The sequence below is a fragment of the Coenobita brevimanus genome, chromosome 53 (genome assembly GCF_032717465.1).
Source record: "Coenobita brevimanus isolate Jiangsu-jjx chromosome 53, ASM3271746v2, whole genome shotgun sequence".
In the NCBI taxonomy this organism is placed as follows: Eukaryota; Metazoa; Arthropoda; class Malacostraca; order Decapoda; family Coenobitidae; genus Coenobita; species Coenobita brevimanus.
Window position 1 is genome coordinate 30,567,703 of NC_137006.1, and position 19,433 is coordinate 30,587,135.

Sequence of the window (19,433 nt, forward strand, 5' to 3'; positions counted from 1 at the left end):
TCTTTCGCCCCACAATATTCCCAAACTTCCTCCTCACAGCCCCAGGATGTGGGGAAAGGAAGGAAAGGGAAGGGAAAGGGTAAAGGAAAAGGGAGAGGGAAGAGAAGTGCGAGTGATGAGAGGCGCCGCTCTCCACCTCCCCAACCTCCCCCACCACCCTCACCTCCCCACCCTGACGAAGGGGACGATAGGGACGTGGCTGGAGACGGTGGTGTCTCATGGAACTGGGAAGATGGGAGTAATTTTACTCCCATCATTCACCCTTTCACTGAGGAGTGGCAGTCTGGTTGCACGGCTCCAGGTGTGCATGCGGGTTCGTCTAGGGTGGATTTTTTCCACTTGTTCTTTGGGGAGGCGTTTGTGGGGCGCATAGTGGAACAGACCAATATATTTTCACAAACACAGCGCCGTGAAAGTGAACGTTTGGGAACCATGAGCAGGCATTCCCAACAATATGACTATCCCGTTACAATTTCAGAGATGTTCTTATTTTTTGCCCTGGTTCTCTTGATGGGTGTGGTAAGAAAAAACCAAATTCCTGCCTACTGGACAACTGACCCAATGATCCTCACACCTTTCTTTGGAAAGGTGATGAGTCGTAACAGATTTCAGCATATTCTCGGCCGCCTCCACTTTTTTGATGCAGAAGATCCAGCCAATGCAAATAACACAGATAAAATGAGGAGAATTAGGCTGGTATTTGATCATTTACAGGAAATGTTCCGCTCCTCATTTTATCCTTACAGAGACCTCGTCATAGATGAGAGTCTTGTGTTGTGGAGAGGCAATATTTCCTTTCGGCAGTACATACCCAGCAAGAGACACCGTTTCGGGTTCAAGATCTTTGTTATGTGTGACTGTAAGACTGGTTATGTGCAAGACATAGTCTTGTACACGGGCGCACAGACAGATATAACAGAAGATCGTAGTATAGGACTCTCTGGGGCCGTGGTGAAGACAATGATAGAGAAGTACCTTCATCATGGTCATGTGTTGTACCTGGACAACTGGTACACTAGCCCTCTTCTCGCTAGGTTCCTCCACCAACACGACACCGGAGTCTGTGGTACAGTCAAGAGAAACCGTCGCCATATGGTCAAGAGAGGGAGGAAACTTGACAAGAACGAGGTGGTTTTCTTCCAGGCCAATAACATCCTTGCCACCCTGTGGAACCACAACAGGGAAGTTTGCCTCCTATCAACTGTTCACAGCCCCCTGATGCACCGCACAGACTCCGTTGATCACCGTAGCGAGAGGAGGCGCAACGTCTGGAAACCCGAGTCTGTACTTGACTATAATCTGAACATGAGGCAAGTGGATCAGTCAGACTCGATGATTTCCAGTGTTGACTGTGCCAGGACCACGATGAAGTGGTACAAGAAACTCTTTTTCCACTTGCTCGCCATCACGGTCCTGAACGCACACTACCTGCACGCCATGACCACTGGAGTATCCGAGACCTTTGAGGGGTTTGTGAGGGAACTGGCACTTGAAATAATCGCCAAGCATGACCAGGACAGACCCACACACCGCACCTGCACCCCCATGGCTGCCCAGACTCCCCTACACCTCGCAGGACGCCACTATCCTAGCACAATCCCTTCCGACCCAAACCGTCGTAAACCCCAGCTCCGCTGCCATGTATGCAAGCACTCGACAGTCAGACCATCCACTCAGAGAAAAGACACAAGGTACGAGTGTGTCGAGTGCAATGTTGCGTTGTGCCTTCAGCCATGTTTCAAAGAGTACCATAACTTCCTACACTACTGAAACTGTGTGGGATGGCGATATGACGCTCATCATAATGGTAAGGCCAGTCAGTAGGTGCTAAGTCATATATAAAGTTGAAACGGGTGTAATGTTTTCAGGAAAGTAATGTATAAGTTGAGAAATAGTGTAAGTTGAAGGAAGTGATATCAAAACTACACCCACTGTGTAAATCTGCGAAAATATGATGCTCAGTATAACACTCTGGTCAGTAAATATGTGATAGCAAGAATATAAAGTGGAAACGGGTGTAATGTTAGCATGAATAAAACGTATAAGTTGACAAATAGTGTAAGTTGTAATAATTGATGTCACGAGTACACCCACTGTGTAAATCTGCGAAAATATTACGCTCAGTAGAACATTCTGGTCAGTAAGTATGTGATAGGATTTATATAAAGTGGAAAAGGTTGTAATGTTAGTAGTAAGGTAATTTATAAGTTGAATACTAGTGTAAGATGAAACAAATGATATCGCGATAACACTCACTGTGTAAGTACGCGATAATATGACGCTCAGCAGAATCGTACGGTCTGAAATTATGTGATATCAATTATATCAAGTGTAAACATGTGCAATGTTAGTGGAGAATTATTATATAAGTACAAAAATAGGTTGTAAGTTGAAATAGTAGTCATAGCGACTTCACCGTCTGTGTTATTATGAGCTATTATTACGCTAAATATTTACGTAAGGCCTGAAACTATCTCAAAACAGTTCTGTAAAGTTGAAAAGTGTATAATGTTATTAGGAAAGTATTATGTAAGTAGAAAAAACACAATACGAGTTGAAACAACAGTCACAGCGCGTTCACTCACTACGTAAATAAGAGCTAACATTACGCTAAATGTTATCGAAAGGCCTGTGAATACGTAAAAACAGTTCAATAAAATGTAAAATGGTATAATGTTATTGTAGATGTATTATGTAAGTAGAAAAAATGATATGTATCATGATTCAGGAATGTTAAGGATTCATCGTGACCAGTCTGCCCGATTTTGCTCGTTTCGCACGATGGTACAATGCTTATTTCAGCTCTATTTTTGTATAAAATCCAATTTACTCTTTTATCACATGTTTTTATGTTTGTAATAAATACATATCTACTTACTTTCATTGGTTTCCCAGACTTATAATACCATAGAAAACGTTAGAGGCTCAGATCACCTACAGAGAACACGGTACCAGGTGTGACCAGGGTATACCTGTTTAGGGCACTTATGGACCCCGGGGAACACTTTCTTCGTGACTGACCATTGTTTCTGACCAAAAGCGAAAGTTTTAGCAAAAAAAAATTTGGGTCCAAAAATGGTCGGGATTGGGGGGGTACCAGTGGTGAAAAAGTGGTCGGGACGGGGCGGGTTAATCCCACCAGAAGTATTTACTTTGGTCAGTCTTGACGTATGCACCACCCCTGATGCCTGAGCCAATGAGAATCAAACTAAAAGAATATGTAGTGGAAAACAAATTTCTATTGGTTACCATTACAGCAGTAGTACAAACAGAATACCAGACTGGGGGTGAGTGCGGCAGCGAATTTTAATTTAAGCATGTGTGCTAAGTGGAGAGAGAGAGAGAGAGAGAGAGAGAGAGAAAGAGAGAGAGACAGAGAGATAGACAGACAGACAGACAGAGACAAAACCGCAAGGGAAATTAAAAGAGATAGTATCACGAACGTGGAAAAGTGTGTGTGTTTGGAACACTCACGCCAGATCTCTAGTTTTCATTGGCCCATCCATTCCGTTTTTCTTCCAGCAGCCAATCAAAATACAGGATTTAATTCCGAATATAAACACAGTATGGACGCTATTGCCTCATATGGTAGGTGCTGTGCCGATGTGTTGTATATTTCATCATCATTTCGTAGGATATTACGCAAAATAGCTGTACTTCCTTATATGTACAGAGAGATAAAGACAGCAGGTATATCATGCGCTAAGAGTATAGTGCTGACAGTGCTTTTTCAAGTACTAAAAGTGCACAAGAAATCTGCAGTACTGAGGGGAAAAAAACTGTTTTGAGGTAGAACGGACGGAAGTTAATACATTGTAGGTCTTTTTTTCACTTTTGTATCTTTCTCATATCATTACAGTTATGTTTTGGATACATACCCCTACTAGTTCTGTCTATAAAAACAATATTGACACATTGCAACATCACCAGCTTTGACCGTTCCACATCTGTCCAACAACGTTGACACTGGGGTTCGGGTACTGGCGATGGGTGTGGGGTGTTTGATCGCCAGGTCGTCAGTGGCCGCGACTTGGGCTACTGTGGGGGGTGGGGAATTAGTGCCTTTTGGTGTAGGCTACATTATGGGCTAGTGCATGTAGGTGCTGCTGCTGTACTTGTGGTGAGGTAAAGGGCTGGTGTACCTGTGGCAGGGCTGGTGTACCTGAGGAGGTTCTGGCGTGCCTGGGCCTGGATGCTGCGCCATTGGGTGTTGGCGTCAGCCATGATGGACGTGAGGGCAGTATTGCCGATGTTGGCCTGGCGAGTCAACCGGGTCAGTCCGTGGCTACTTCCCCGCTTGTGAGGCACCGGGAACTGAAGAGGAAGTTTACTTTAGGGTTACTAAGTTTTTTTTTTTTTTTAAATGTGAGGAAAAATAGGAAAAGTGTATGGAAGGATACTTATAGACAGAGTTAGAGAAAGAACAGAGAAATTAGTTGGAGAAGAACAGGGAGGCTTTAGGAAGGGAAGAGGTTGTGTAGATCAGATATTCATTCTTAGATCTTTAGTGGAAAAGTTTCTAGAGAAGGGAAAGAAGTTGTATGTGGCTTTCATGGATTTGGAGAAAGCATATGACAGGGTGGATAGACAAGGATTGTGGAAAGTGTTAAGAATATATGGAGTAGATGAGAAGTTGTTGAATGCTGTGAAGAGTATGTACGATGGTGCGAAGGCTGCAGTGCGTGTGGATGGTGAACTAAGCGAATTTTTCTCTTTGAAAGTTGGTTTGAAACAGGGATGTGTCATGTCTCCATGGTTGTTCAATCTGTACATGGATGGGGTAATAAAAGAGGTACAAGGTAGGGTAGTGGAGGTTGGAGTGGCCCTGGTGAGAGAGGATAGTGTTTGGAAACTCCATGTATTTGCAGATGATACTGTGTTGTTGAGTGAAGACGAAGGGGAGCTGCAAGGCTTGGTGGATGAGTTTGAGAGAGTGTGTAAGAAACGGAATCTAAAGGTGAATGTAGGGAAGAGTAAAGTGATGGTCTTTGAGAGAGGTGAAGTTAGTGAATGTACAGCGAGGCTGAATGGTGAGGAATTGGAAAATGTGAGTACGTTTAAGTACTTGGGTAGTGTGATGAGTAAGGATGGAGGTTTGGAGGGTGAAGTGCTTGAAAGGGTGCAGCAGGGAAGAAAGGTTGCTGGTTCTTTGAAAGCAGTGATAAGAAACAGGGAAGTGAGCATGGAAGTGAAAAAGTTACTACATGACAGTATTGTGATACCAACTCTAACGTACGGAAGTGAAGCTTGGACATTGTTGGAAGGACACAAGTCAAGAGTGAGAGCAGTGGAAATGAGTTATTTAAGAGGAGCCTGTGGAGTCACGTGGAGAGACAGGCTGACGAATGAGGATATAAAGGAGTGTTGTGGTGTGGATGTGGATGTGATAGGAAGCGTTATGAGGAACACACTGAGGTGGTCTGGCCATGTGGAGAGGATGGAGGGTGAGAGACTGACGAAGAGAGTGTATGTGAGTGAGGTGGAGGGGGGAAGAGGGAGGGAGAGGCCGAGGATGAGATGGAGGGATGGGGTGGAGAGGTATATGAGAGAGGGGGGTGCGAGTTGGGAGCAGGGCAGTGAAATGGCGGGGGACAGGGCGACTTGGAGGCGATGTGTTTGTGGCCACCCCAAACGGGATTGAGGCGTCTGGTAATAGATAGATAGATAGATAGAAGAAGGAACCAAAGGTCATGAGCCCGCAGTAACAGTTCCCTCAAAGAGAAAAACAAAATACAATAGAGAGCCAAATTCAAGATCCAATCATTTTGAGATGCCTGGACACACTGCGTTTGAAAGACTGGAGATCATAGGCAGCAGGAAATACAGACAGTGGGAGACAGTTCCAAAGCTGACCTGTTGCATAAATGAAAGACTGGGAGTAACGGTTAACTCTTGCATTAGAGAGTTGGACAGAAAAGGGATGAGAGTTTGCTGCCAGACGGGTGCTACGCGCCCGTCGTAGAGGTGGAGGAATGCAAGCAGAAAGTTCAGAGGAGCAGTGACCATTAAAGTAGCGATAGAAAAGAGATAAAGATGCAACAGTGCAGCGAAGAGACAGAGGTTGAAGGGAGTCAGTAAGAGGAGGAGAGTTAATCAGACAAAAAGCCTTTGACTCCACCCTATTGAGAAGGGCTGTATGTGGGGAGCTTCCCTACACATGAGAGTTGTACTCCACACAGGGGCGGATAAAACCCCTGTATAGAGTCAACAATTGTGCAGGGGTAAAGAAAGAGCGGAGTCGGCTTAGCACACCCAATCTCTTGGAAGCAGATTTTACAAGAGATGTAATATGATCTTTCCAAGATAAGTTCCGAGTAAATGAAACCCCAAGCATGTTCAAGGATGATGCAAGATTAAGCTGAATATTATTAAACATTAATGGGTATACCTGTGGAAGATTTTGTCAGGTTGATAGGTGTAAGAACTGAGTCTTAGATGCATTAAAAACAACCATATTATTTTTACTCCAGTCAGAGATACGAGCCAAGTCAGACATTAGGTGTGCCATAGTCTCATCCCTTGTTTGTTGAAGCAACTGTTGAGATGGGCGTTGCGGGAACCGAATGGAAAGGTGAAGGGTGGAGTCATCAGCGTATGAGTGGATAGGGTTAGATGTACAGCTTAGAAGATCATTGATGAATAAAAGGAAGAGAGTTGGTGATAGGACAGAGCCCTGAGGAACACCACTGTTGATAGATCTAGGAGAAGAACGATGGCCGTCTACAACAGCGGCTATAGAATGACCAGAAAGGAAGCTAGCGATGAAGGCACAGATAGAAGGATAGAAACCGTAGGAGGGCAGTTTGGAAATTAAAGATTTATGCCAGACTCGATCGAAAGCCTTTGAGATGTCAAGTGCAATGGCAAAGCTTTCGCCAAAGTCTCGAAAGGAGGATGACCAGGAGTCTGAAAGGTAGGTGAGAAGATCGCCAGTGGAGCGTCCCTGACGGAACCCATACTGACGATCGGAAAGAAGGTTGTGATAGGAAAGATGCCTTGAAATTTTTCTATTAAGAATTGACTCGAAAACTTTTGAAATACAGGACGTTAAAGCAATTGGACGGTAGTTGGAGGGTTGGGAGTGGTCACCCTTCTTTGGGACTGGCTGAATGAGAGCAAACTTCCAGCAAGAAGGAAAGGTACAAGTTGACAGACAAAGATGAAAGCGTTTGCCTAGGCAGGGTGTAAGCACAGAAGCACAGTTCTTGAGAACAACAGGAGGAACCCCATCAGGCCCATATGCCTTGTTAGTACTAAGGCCAGTGATGGCAGAAAATACATCAACTGAAGAAATTTTAATGTCAGCCATGAGGAAGTCAGAGGGGGGAAGTGATGGAGGAACAGCACCGGAATCGTCTAAGGTGGAATTGGAGGAGAAAGTCTGTGCTAAGAGATCTGCTTTATCAGTAGAAGAAATAGCTACAGAACCATCAGAGTAGAAAAGAGGAGGGAAGGATGATGAGGTAAAGTTGTTAGAAAGATTTTTGGCAAGGTGCCAGAAGGAGCGGGAAAAATTCGAGTTGGAGAGTTGAGAGCATTTAGTATGGATGAAATTATTTGCTTGATTAAAGCAAATTAGCTACTTTTCAGTGTAGAGCAAAAGGTGAGAATAAGCCATTACTCTCTCTCTCGAGAGAGAGAGTGATATTACTGATCCCATTATAGTCACCGCACAGTGAAAAGAACAATGGCTTTATTATCACCGGTCGGTGATCATATGTTTTTCGGTATTTTAACCGAGAATCTGAAATAATTTATGGTTACTTATCAATTGCCATCATAGGATGTTAAAAGGTATTTAATAAAAATACAGTTATTCCATATTAAAATCAAATGGTATTTAATAAAAATACATTTATTACATATTAAAATCAAAAAGTATTTTATGAAAATACATTTATTCCATATTCCATACTGAATATTAGGCCACAGTAAGATTTAAACAGTACTAGTTTTAAACAGTCTTAGTGGCAGTGGTATACAGAACATTACGCATCATTTGAATCACTACTAATTATCGCTTTCTTGCTTCCTTTTGTGGACTGCTTACTTGTTTTCCGTTTGACTCCAGCTTTAGCAACTTTAGAATGATTAAATCGTCCTAATACCTTTGACTCTTTAGGACGACCCCTCATTTTTACCGTAGGAAGATGAGCATTCATTAACTGTAGTCGTTGTGAATCTGCTGTTGTGATTGGTGAAGCTGGTGTGTGTGACGTCGGTGAAGCTGGTGTGTGTGTGACGTCGGTGAAGCTGGTGTGTGTGACGTCGGTGAAGCTGGTGTGTGTGACAACGATGAAGCTGGTGTGTGTGACGTCGATGAAGCTGGTGTGTGTGACGTCGGTGAAGCTGGTGTGTGTGACGTCGGTGAAGCTGGTGTGTGTGACAACGATGAAGCTGGCGTGTGTGACGTCGATGAAGCTGGTGTGTGTGACGTCGATGAAGCTGGTGTGTGTGACGTCGGTGAAGCTGGTGTGTGTGACAACGATGAAGCTGGTGTGTGTGACGTCGATGAAGCTGGTGTGTGTGACGTCGGTGAAGCTGGTGTGTGTGACAACGATGAAGCTGGTGTGTGTGACGTCGGTGAAGCTGATGTGCTTGACATCTGTGGACTAGCAGCATACTGGTAATCATTACCCTGTTCCCAGCAAGTAAGAATACGTTTCAGCATATCAAGTCGTGCTTTGTACACTTCAGTTCCACTATTAGTTAGCACTGCTGTGAGGCGCTGCATTGTCTCTTGACTCTCTCGGAATTTTTGGGCAAGGGTCATTGGACACTGGGGTCGTGTAATGTGCATGATAGAGGTCTTGGGTTCTAAAGCCACTGCAGGAATTAGTGTATTCCCCTTCCGCCATCGGGACTGCATGCTGATAGTTGAAACATCAATATTCTCTTGTCTTACAACGGCAATAATGTGATTACATGGCAAGAAATGTTGACTATAAAAAGTGCATGAGCAGCTGAGTTCAGCACCAGATTCACCCTTTCTCATTACTTTTTGGTCAGTAGACCCTATTTTCACAACAAATAGGCCAGGAGAATCTAATGTGATCGATAAAGAATCTGAGGGCTTGGATAACTTATGGTGTTTCATCATGAGTTTAACTGCATGTTCCGTGAACTGACTGTATAATTTGTTCAATAAAACATCATGAACTCCATATTCAACGGATGTACATGTCTGCAAAAACTGCTTGTAGGCTCGCTCATCATTTAAGATGGAATTATGAAGCATAATTTTACATATGCACTCAGACATCGATGTAGTTGATGTTAGGAAGTGCTTTAGTTTACCGTTTTCTGCTTCAATGTGGTTGTTAGTGTCATTTCCAAATGTTAACTTAGCAGACCGTAGGTATGTGGCCCACATATCTTTACAGTTTATCCAGTTTGTACATATATATTGAAACATACTGGAATCTTGCTGTTGTAACACAGACAAGGTAGACCGAAAGGAATTTTCATTATGGGCATAGACAAGTTGTTTCAGAGTACCAAAAATTTCGTTCTTTTTAGTGACAGGAAGCACAAGTTCAGACACCTTTTTCTTGAAATATTTCAGGACATGAAATTTGCAAAGTAACAAGTCTGCTTTCGGAAGTAAGGCACGGACTGCTTGAATTTCGTTCTGGTCGTTGTCAGTCATAACTGTCTTGGTCTGGTTTACATTCTCCATCATCCTACAAAATAATGACATTACCTCCCGCATTATGTCTGCTGTTTCACTCCTTACAAATGCGTAAAAGACAGCCCTGCCACGACCTAGGTTGTCTTGGACAAGAATCATGTAGAGCGGATAATTATATCTGTTAATTTTGTAAGTTCCATCCATGAAAATTATTTCTGGATATTTACAGTACATGCTTATCATCTCATTAGTAGCAAATGCAATCATTTGGATGGCCCTACTTTCATCCACTGATATATCTACCTTTCCTTTTCCTGCATCCACAATTTCATCCACTATTTCTGTCAACTTACCGATGTCTGACATTCCATCCTCACTTTGCACTTTCCGCTTCAAATTTCGTACATCTTGCATGGTTACTGCTTTATGGTATTTACCCTGGAGGAAGGATTTTAATTGCTTGTTGTCTGGGTTAAGTTTCACTACATCCTCTGCGTCTCCCATCTCCGAACTTGTCAGTCTGCGTTTCTGGCTATAGAAGGGCTGTAAAGCTACACTGACCTCATGATTATGCTGCAGATACGTCTTTGTGATAACCAGCTTGTTTTTTCTTGCTGTTAGTGCCACCAACACATTACAGCCACATGGAAGATATCGCTGTTTTTGTCTTATACCCAGTCCTTTCCGTTTCGGACTGCCGTAGTGTACACACACGAATGAAACAGAGCCGTACTTCAGTTCGACAGGGATTTGCTGCTGACGACGCTTATTTTCACTGATAACGGAGCTAGAAGACTTCACTCGAAACACGGACCCTGTGTGATTCTGATATTTCTTGAAAAAGTAGTCAAATTCTACAAAAGAGTTAAACGTGTCAGTGGAGAAAATATCCCTGAAGACAGATGTTGTGTCTGTACCGGTACATGTGTCTGCCTGTATGTCGTCCTGCCCGTAGTCAGCAGATGAACTAGCTGGATATTCCTGTGGTTCTGCTGACGTATGTAACTCCATGTCGTTTGGCTCATGGTTGGTAGGAGAAGGATAATCTGGAACTTCTGCGTAAGTGTCTTCCTCCATGTTGTCTTGCCTGGTAGGAGAAGGATAATCTGGATCTTCTGCGTAATTGTCTTCCTCCATGTTGCCTTGGCTGAGGCCAGCAGGTCACTGATACTATTGAGTCGAACGCCAGACTATACTGCGGTGGCGGGAGTGGAGGCGACTGTTTACAAAACACGTCCCCGCACCTCCCTTCCTAATCCCCTTTCACTACCCTAATGTTGTAACTACTTGTCTGAGTGATAAACAAAGCTCCTGAAATCCCTCCCTCAATACTTCCCCTCCTTACCCTCTCACCACCTCCCTCCCTACTCCCCCTTCACTGGCCTCTAACTACTACCAGTGATAAACAAAGCTCCTGATATCCCTCCCTCCCAATCCCCCTTCACTACCCTCAGAACACTTAGCCAATGTCCGTACACCGTGATAATAACGTTACCAGCAATATCACCGCGCTGTGATAATAACGTCACCTGTAATATCACCGCTCTGTGATAATAACGTCACCTTTAATATCACTGTGCGGTGATAACACGTGATAATAGTCACTCCCATATATATATATATATATATATATATATATATATATATATATATATATATATATATATATATATATATATATATATATATATATATATATATATATATATATATATATATATATATATATATGTATATATATATATATATATATATATATATATATATATATATATATATATATATATATATATATATATATATATATATATATATATATATATATATATATATTGTAGTAGATGGGGGCCCCTCACCATCCACTCACTCGATGTAGTGTTGCTGTCGGGTGTCTGCCCTATCCTCTCCTCCATCCTTCTTTCCTTCCATCCTTTTCTGTCTTTCTTTCCCTCATTCTTTCCTTGTCCTGCTGCCTACGGGTGACTTTACATTCCCTCCTCTGTCTTTCTTTCCTTCATTATTTCCTCTTCCTTCTGCCTGAGTGACAAGCCAAATGGTTTCCTATACACCAGGAAATCATTTACTGCACTGAGTGGTAACCATATAACCAAATTTTGGCACCTGGTGGTTTAGTGGGTAATTATTGTACTCCAATCGGATTGAGCCGGTGAAGGCTTATATCCAAGGGATGGTTGGGGTTGATTGCTCATGTAATGCCACTCAGGGATGAGTGAGGCTGGTCACTTTCATAAATTTCGAGACCAACTGTCTAGCCGTGGGCTCCTACGCTCCTCATGGGGCAATGTAGGATTGGATGATATATATATATATATATATATATATATATATATATATATATATATATATATATATATATATATAATATATATATATATATATATATATATATATATATATATATATATATATATATATATATATATATATATATATGTAAAGTGTGCATTTTCGTACACTGAAGAACAAGGGTTCGCGCCCCACCTGGGTAATAAACTTTGGGAGCGTTCTTCTGGCCACGTACTGCATTGGCGGACATAAGGGGTGCTGTGGTTGAACCAGTGTCGTATACTACAAAGTATGCTTGCACCCAGTCGGCTTGCGCGGGCCGATTACACTTGGTTCACAGACTACACATATATCCAAAGCCACTCCAACACTTCATTTACACTTACAAGCACTTCTCACCCTACATATAATCTCTACCAGACAGCCTAAGCCACTTGGTAGAGATACATTGGCTGTATCGTCCCCACTTTGGTCGGGATAGGCCGGTCCTGCAGTGGACACTTAAACTGCTGTTGATATATATATATATATATATATATATATATATATATATATATATATATATATATATATATATATATATATATATATATATATATATATATATATATATCGTATGTATGAATATAGTACATGCAGTATATGTATATTGACAGATAGATAGACATTGTTAGATAAATAGATAGACAGACATACTGAGTTCCTGCTGTGCGAATCTTACATCATACCTTGTATTTCACACAAGTACTGTATGATTTCTAAGCAAACGAATATGACCGTAACCTTGGCATTAATGGGCAAATCTAGTGCTGTATGCAAGACAAAAGTGTCGTAGTTTTATCATCGCTTCAGCGAACGACTCTTTTTTTTTTTTCTTTTTTTTTCATGCTGCAATTAGATTAGTCTACAAAGATACAAAGATACTTTTCTCCCAGTCACTAATAAGGAACTGTTTAAAACTGAATAAGAACTTCAACAGTAGCAGGACTATGAAAAGGGCGTCATCGGACTGCAGAGGTTAAGCAAATTGCTATGAGCATTAGATGCGATTAACCTGTATTCCATAATAAAAAATACTAAAGAGTAGTGAAAAACACACTTTAATCTCTTCCATGGATTAGTAAAATCCTTTTAACACTTTCGGGGTGCCTGTATCTTGGGAATATATGTTTCATGAAAGCAGCTTTTAGTTTACGTGGCCCATGTCACTAGATTTGTAAAAATTCTAATTTCATTACAATTCCATAATAATTCTGTGTATTTTTCAGTCATTTACAGTGTTGCTTAGGAGTACGCAAGATAATTACTGTTCCTCATTGATTCTGTGCATCTGAGTCTGTGCAACATTTATACACTACTTTATGTTTGGTAACTGTAAAAAGTGTTAATCCAGGCTCTTCTATGCAGTTACATTTTAACGATATCTACAGTATAGTAAATAGGTATTGAAATTAAACATTTATACATTATAGAACAAGAGTTTTCTTCACCACATGTTTGATGCTGTGCAGCACGATGAAAGTATGACAATGTTTACTAGTTATTTTGTAGGGCACTTTATTTCATTTACGCTGACACTTTTCATCCTTCCACTAATTTGCATATGGCCTTCAATGCGGGCACGCAACACCAGTCTGTCTACACTACATTCATCCGGTTTTATCACTCCAGAGCTCATGGGGAGTGGGGAGGAAGCGCCTTTTCTCGTGACGGAAGAAGTGGAGAAAGCTCTAACAGCAATCGGGGGAGTTACAGAAAGCTCTCAGGGCTAACTGTGTTATTCGTATATATATATATATATATATATATATATATATATATATATATATATATATATATATATATATATATATATATATATATATATATTTGTCTGCCTTTCTATCTTTAATCTGTCTGTTTGTCAGTTCTCTGGAAATTGAGGAGGTTGAAGTCAACATGGTGTAAACATGGTAGGCAATTACCGTCGACTTCTTCGTTTATACAAACATCGTTATTAGCTGCAACGGGTCGGATGGGTGAAAGGATTTGTAGGGCGGACAGTTCAAGTGGAATGGGTGGGCACTGTCGGTAAGTGGATAGATAGTTGGATATTTAGCCCATGGTAGGAATAGTTTTATAGGGAAATGAACCTATTAGGATAATTTCCCTGAGGAAGTACACCCAAGGGGAACATATTTTCAGTGGGTAAAACGTGGTCTTTTCCCATGGGGGGAGGGGGCATCCAGCATCCCAGGCGGTGTCGGTATGCATGATCATTGAGTTCATCCTGGCAACGCCGGGTACTCTTGCTAATTATTTATATTTCCCATTCAGGGTTCATTGCGTCTCGTGTCTTAGAGTGAGGCTACAGGACTTTGATGCTCTTATTGTTCAGTTCTGTAATGCAAGAGATAGACTGCAGCGTCTCTCCTTCAAGTAAACAGCTGCCTACCTCATAAGTGGGTTTCTATCTTTTGTCTTTCTTCATGTCTACTATTTCAGTCTTTCAGTTTTGCTGTTAATGATATGGACTAAATCGAAATCAGGTGAGTTTTTTTTTTTTTTCTTTTTTCAGTTCTACTGAAGCAAGTATAGAAAACATGGTAACTGAAATGTTGGGCAGCATTCTGATCACTGAAATTAGAATGTGTGTACTTGGAGCCTGAGTTGAACGAATTTTTGCTGTTGCTTGTCTTGCGTCATATGAAGAGAGGGTGAGGGTTTGCTCTCTCAAATACTTGGGGGTTTTCTATTCCTCACGATAGAAGAAAGTAGAGTAGTGCATCATGCTCCTGGCCAAGGAATATCGTGTTCTGACCTGCCGTACCTAGGTGTAAAAAAGGTACAGTAGTAACCTACATACCTGGTCAAGCAGTATAGTTTCCTGGCCGGCCCTGGCCAGGTGCAGTGCTGCACAGCTGCCAATAACGCCAGCACCCACAACGACTACGTCACATCTCAATACTGTACACAGGAAAGGAATTCATCAGTACTTGGCTACAGATATCTATCTATCTATAAACCTAGGCTGCTTCCCCCGAGGAAAGGGAGGTAGCCGTGACAGGACGACACACTCCCCATTTACTCATCCATTCAAACACATTCATTCGCATCTTAGCCCCAGAAGGGAGAAGTGACAGATCTTCACCGCACCACACCGCACAAGGGTCAACTGCGCAGTGCAGTCAGTGACATCCGCACCAGGGCCCGACAGCAGAGCTGGTTTACCTCTGCCACATCATAATAGACCCATCCCCTTACCCGCACCTGACCTGACTAGCTGATCAGACCAAATGCGGAAGAATATCCCCTCAGGGCTGCGTCATCATTTATTCATTCACAATTTCTCTCCATTTATTTCTCTCACATACTGCCACTCTTCCTTACTCAACAGACACTCCTCTCGCATCCAGTGCTCTCTTCACACTGTCCATCCATCCTATTCGTGGTCTCCCTCTCAGCCTTACACCTCTCACATAAGATCTAGTTATCTTTTTCACCAATCGCTCATTATCCATTCTCTCCATATGCCCAAACCATCGCAACACCCTCTGCTCAACTCTACCAGCCATCTCCCGAACAACTCCAGTTCTCCTTCGCACTTCGTCATTTCGCACTCGATCCATACGAGTCACTCCACACATACTCCTCAGACACCTCATCTCCATTACGTTCAAACTTTTCCTCTCTGTTACATCCATATTCCATGTTTCAGCCCCATATAATGCAGTCGGTACTAAACACCCTCATACAGCCTTCTCTTTACATCCATTCTAAGAAAATGACATCTAAACACTTTTTTCATTCCTCCCAGCACCTTTCCTACTTCATTCATTCTAAACTTCACTTCTGCATCTATTCTTCCATCCACAGCAACATGTGACACTAAATATTTAAAACACTCTACCTCCTCAAGCAACTCACCATTCAGAACTATATTCATCCTCCTACCATCTACCAACCTCGTACACTTCATCACTTTACTCTTATTCTCATTTACTTTCAATTTCCTCCTTTCACACACCCTTCCAAACTCCTCTACCAACTGTCTCAATCTCTCCTCTGAATCAGCCACCAGTGCAGTATCATCTGCGAACAGCAGCTGCTTCAGATTCCACTCTCCATCATCAACATTCACCAGACTCAGACCTCCACCTAAAACTCTTGCATTCACCTCCCTTACAACACCATCCATATAAATATTAAAGAACCAAGGCAACATTACACATCCCTGTCGCAGCCCCATTCTCGCGGGAAACCAATCACTCGCAGCATTTCCCACTCTTTCACACGGTCTACTGTTTACATAAAAACTTTTCACCCCTTTTAGTAACCTCCCATCAAGTCCATACAGTCTTAAAACAGTCCACAGAGCCTCCCTATCAATTCTATCATACTCTTTCTCTAAATCCATGAATGCCCAAAACACATCCTTGCCTTTCGCTAAATACTTTTCACACACTTGTCTCACAGCAAACACCTGATCCACATATCCCCTCCCTCTCCTAAAGTCACACTGCTCATCACCAATCACTCCCTCTGTACCCTCTCTAACTCTCATAATTAACACTCTACAATACACCTTACCTACAACATTCAACAGACTTATACCGCTAAAGCTAGTATATTCATACTTATCACCCTTGCCTTTATACAACGGGACCATGCATGCACTTGCCCAGTCAATTGGCACCATACCTTTCACAAAGCACACATTCAACAGTCTTACTAACCAGTCAGCAATAGTCATTCCACCACCCTTCAGGCATTCCACAGCACACCCATCCATACCTGCAGCTTTCCCTGTTTTCATCTCCTTTACTCCCTTCTCCACTTCCTCCTTCGTGATCAAAGAATCATTCAACTCTCCCAACACATTTATTCCTAGCACCCTTCCATCCGCCACAATCTCAGACACCCTTTCCTCCTCTACATTTAACAATCTTTCAAAATACTCTGCCCATCTCTTCCTTACTGCATCCATCTCAGTTAACATCCATCCTCTGCTTTTACTCACTCTTCCTTCCCAGACTCTCCCTTTCGCACCCTTTTAACCACCTTCAAGAACATTTTCTTATTCTGTTGAAAATTTTTAGTCAGCCGCCTATCCCACCTCTCATCTGCTGCCATTTTAACTTCACGCACAGCCCTTCTCGCCATAATCCTCTTTTCCTTATACCTCTCATATGACACCTCATCCTTCCTCTGCAGCCACATTTCATATGCACATCTTTTCTCAGCCACAGCCATACTTACTTCCTCGCACCACCATTCACTTCCTTTTCTTACACCGCCACCCACACGTCTCACACCACACACTTCTTCCGCATGCCCCACCACAGCACTCTTAAACAACTGCCATTCCTCCTCCACACTGTTATTTTCCTGATCTTTCACTGCGTTCCACTCATCTTTCAATTTCTCCTGATACTCTATCATTGTCTCTCTTTTATCCAACTCAATCACTTTCAAAACCTCCCTGCCACATCTAACGCTCCTAGCTCTCACCCATCTCTTACCTACTCTTAACATTCCCTCCACCAGGTAGTGGTCAGACATACCTCCACCCTCCCCTCTCAGAACTCTCAGATCCAACAATCTTCCTTTTACATTTCTAGATACAACCACATAGTCCATTAATGCTTTATCCACAACCATTTCACCCTCCTGTCTCACCCATGTATACTTATCTTTCTTCTCAAACAGCGTATTTCCAATCACCATCTCTCGGTCAACACACATCTCTATCATTCGTTCCCCATTTTCATTTCTTCCAGGTACACCATGCATACCAACTACACCTTCAACTGCTACATTTCCCACTCTAGCATTCAGATCTCCCATCATTACCACATTCACATTCGCTCCAAAACTCAGCAGACACTCATCAACATCATTCCAGAAAGACTCCCTCTCTTCTTCATCCCTTTCACTACCAGGCCCATATGCACTCACAAACACCCACAACTCATGTTCAAACTTCGCTTTCACCCACATCAGTCTCGATGACACCTCCTTCCATTCAATCACACACTGCTGTACTTCCGAACTCACTAACAAGGCCACACCTTCTCTTGCCCTTCCTCTATCAACACCTGGCAATCTTCCATTCATCCTTCCCTTTCATCTTCGTTTCACTCAAAGCTAACACATCCAACTTTCTTCTCACAAACATTCTCCCAATCTCCTCCCTTTTAGCCTCAATCGTACTACATCCACACACATTCATAGACTCAATCTTCAGGGTACGGGGATAACTCAGTCCCCCATGCCTTTCTCTGGCCTGTCTCTTTTTAGGAACTAAAAAACAGAAGAGGGGGTCCCTAGTCCCCTCACCCCGCCCCTTTTAGTCGCCTTTTACGACACGCAGGGAATTCGGTGGCAGTATTCTTCCTAACACAACCTGGCCGCAGAGTAGTAGTACCACCCCATAGTGCGGCCAGATTGTCCCCCCCCCCACGTGGGTGGGGGGGGCTACAGAAATAGAATACAATAATACACCGTAGATGCTCTTTATGTGCATTAAATTCTCAAGCACAGACCCATGAGCTCTATAATACTGTTATATCCAGTTTTTGTTGTCACTCAAACTATATTGTGTTTGGTGTGAATTAGTAATGACTATTTTGACTGATCGAGGCTGGTCCATTACATTCCTGGGCAGGACTGGCTTGTATCATCCTCGGCTGGTCATTGTCCACAGGGTTGTTCGGTAACACCGGGCAACAAGGACAGCTAGCTGGATTCAGTAGCTGTGGACAAACAAATTGTACTGCAAAGAAGTTGGACGTTATTTAAATACAGTTATCAGAAGAAAATAAATTCACACAATGAGGGACTTTCAGATGTCTTCTGCTACCTAGCTGGTGAGCCGAAACTCGGTCCTAGACCTGAATAAGTAACATACCTATTGTGACTATAATGTCTAGATAAACTTGCAAGAGTTAGCAACACCAAAGACTATTAATGTCACAAATACTCGTTGATAAAAAAAAATGACACCCATGAATGAATACTTTTGACTGGCTATTTTGCATATGCGTACATTGGGCTTCCATCTGGCAATCCCTTACACACAGTAATTTCGTTGTGTTACTGATGAGTTCAGTGCAATTGGCCTTCATGTCTTCATTCGTATCGTCTTTTTGAGTAAGACTAGTGCTTTCTTGAAGCTTGTCATATCCCTAGTTTTCGATATTTAATATTTGCCAAATACCTCCACTTGACATCTGTTTCCATAAGTCGTAGGCGACCGTCCTCATGCTGGTACAAAACATAGCTCACTTTTCACTAGCGGCTGGTGAAGGTGGATGTGCATACGGTTCATTTACTAGACCATTGTGGCGATTAATCAAGGTTTTGAAGTCCAGTATTTGCGTGATTCGTATAATGTACCTTGATTTCTACAACGATGAAAAAAAAAAAAAAAAAAAAGAATTATAAGTTAACCTAGAGCGTGTGCTGCTACGTGAGCGTGATTAGACTACTTCCTTCACTCTGAGGACGTAAATCA

The 19,433-nt window shown here is 42.3% G+C and overlaps 1 protein-coding gene across 1 annotated transcript in view; it reads right to left on the reverse strand.

Moving 5' to 3' along the window:
- Nucleotides 1-19,182, reverse strand: part of LOC145400787 (peroxisomal sarcosine oxidase-like) — a 194,865-nt gene extending 175,683 nt beyond the window's left edge. Inside the window, exons 1-3 of the mRNA XM_080273224.1 lie at nucleotides 19,137-19,182; nucleotides 14,784-14,884; nucleotides 4,163-4,314 (exon numbers count right to left, since the gene is read on the reverse strand). Of these exons, the coding sequence (XP_080129350.1) occupies nucleotides 4,163-4,314; nucleotides 14,784-14,884; nucleotides 19,137-19,182 (299 nt within the window). The remainder of the gene's footprint in view (nucleotides 1-4,162; nucleotides 4,315-14,783; nucleotides 14,885-19,136) is intronic.
- Between the last annotated feature and the right edge of the window lie 251 nt (nucleotides 19,183-19,433).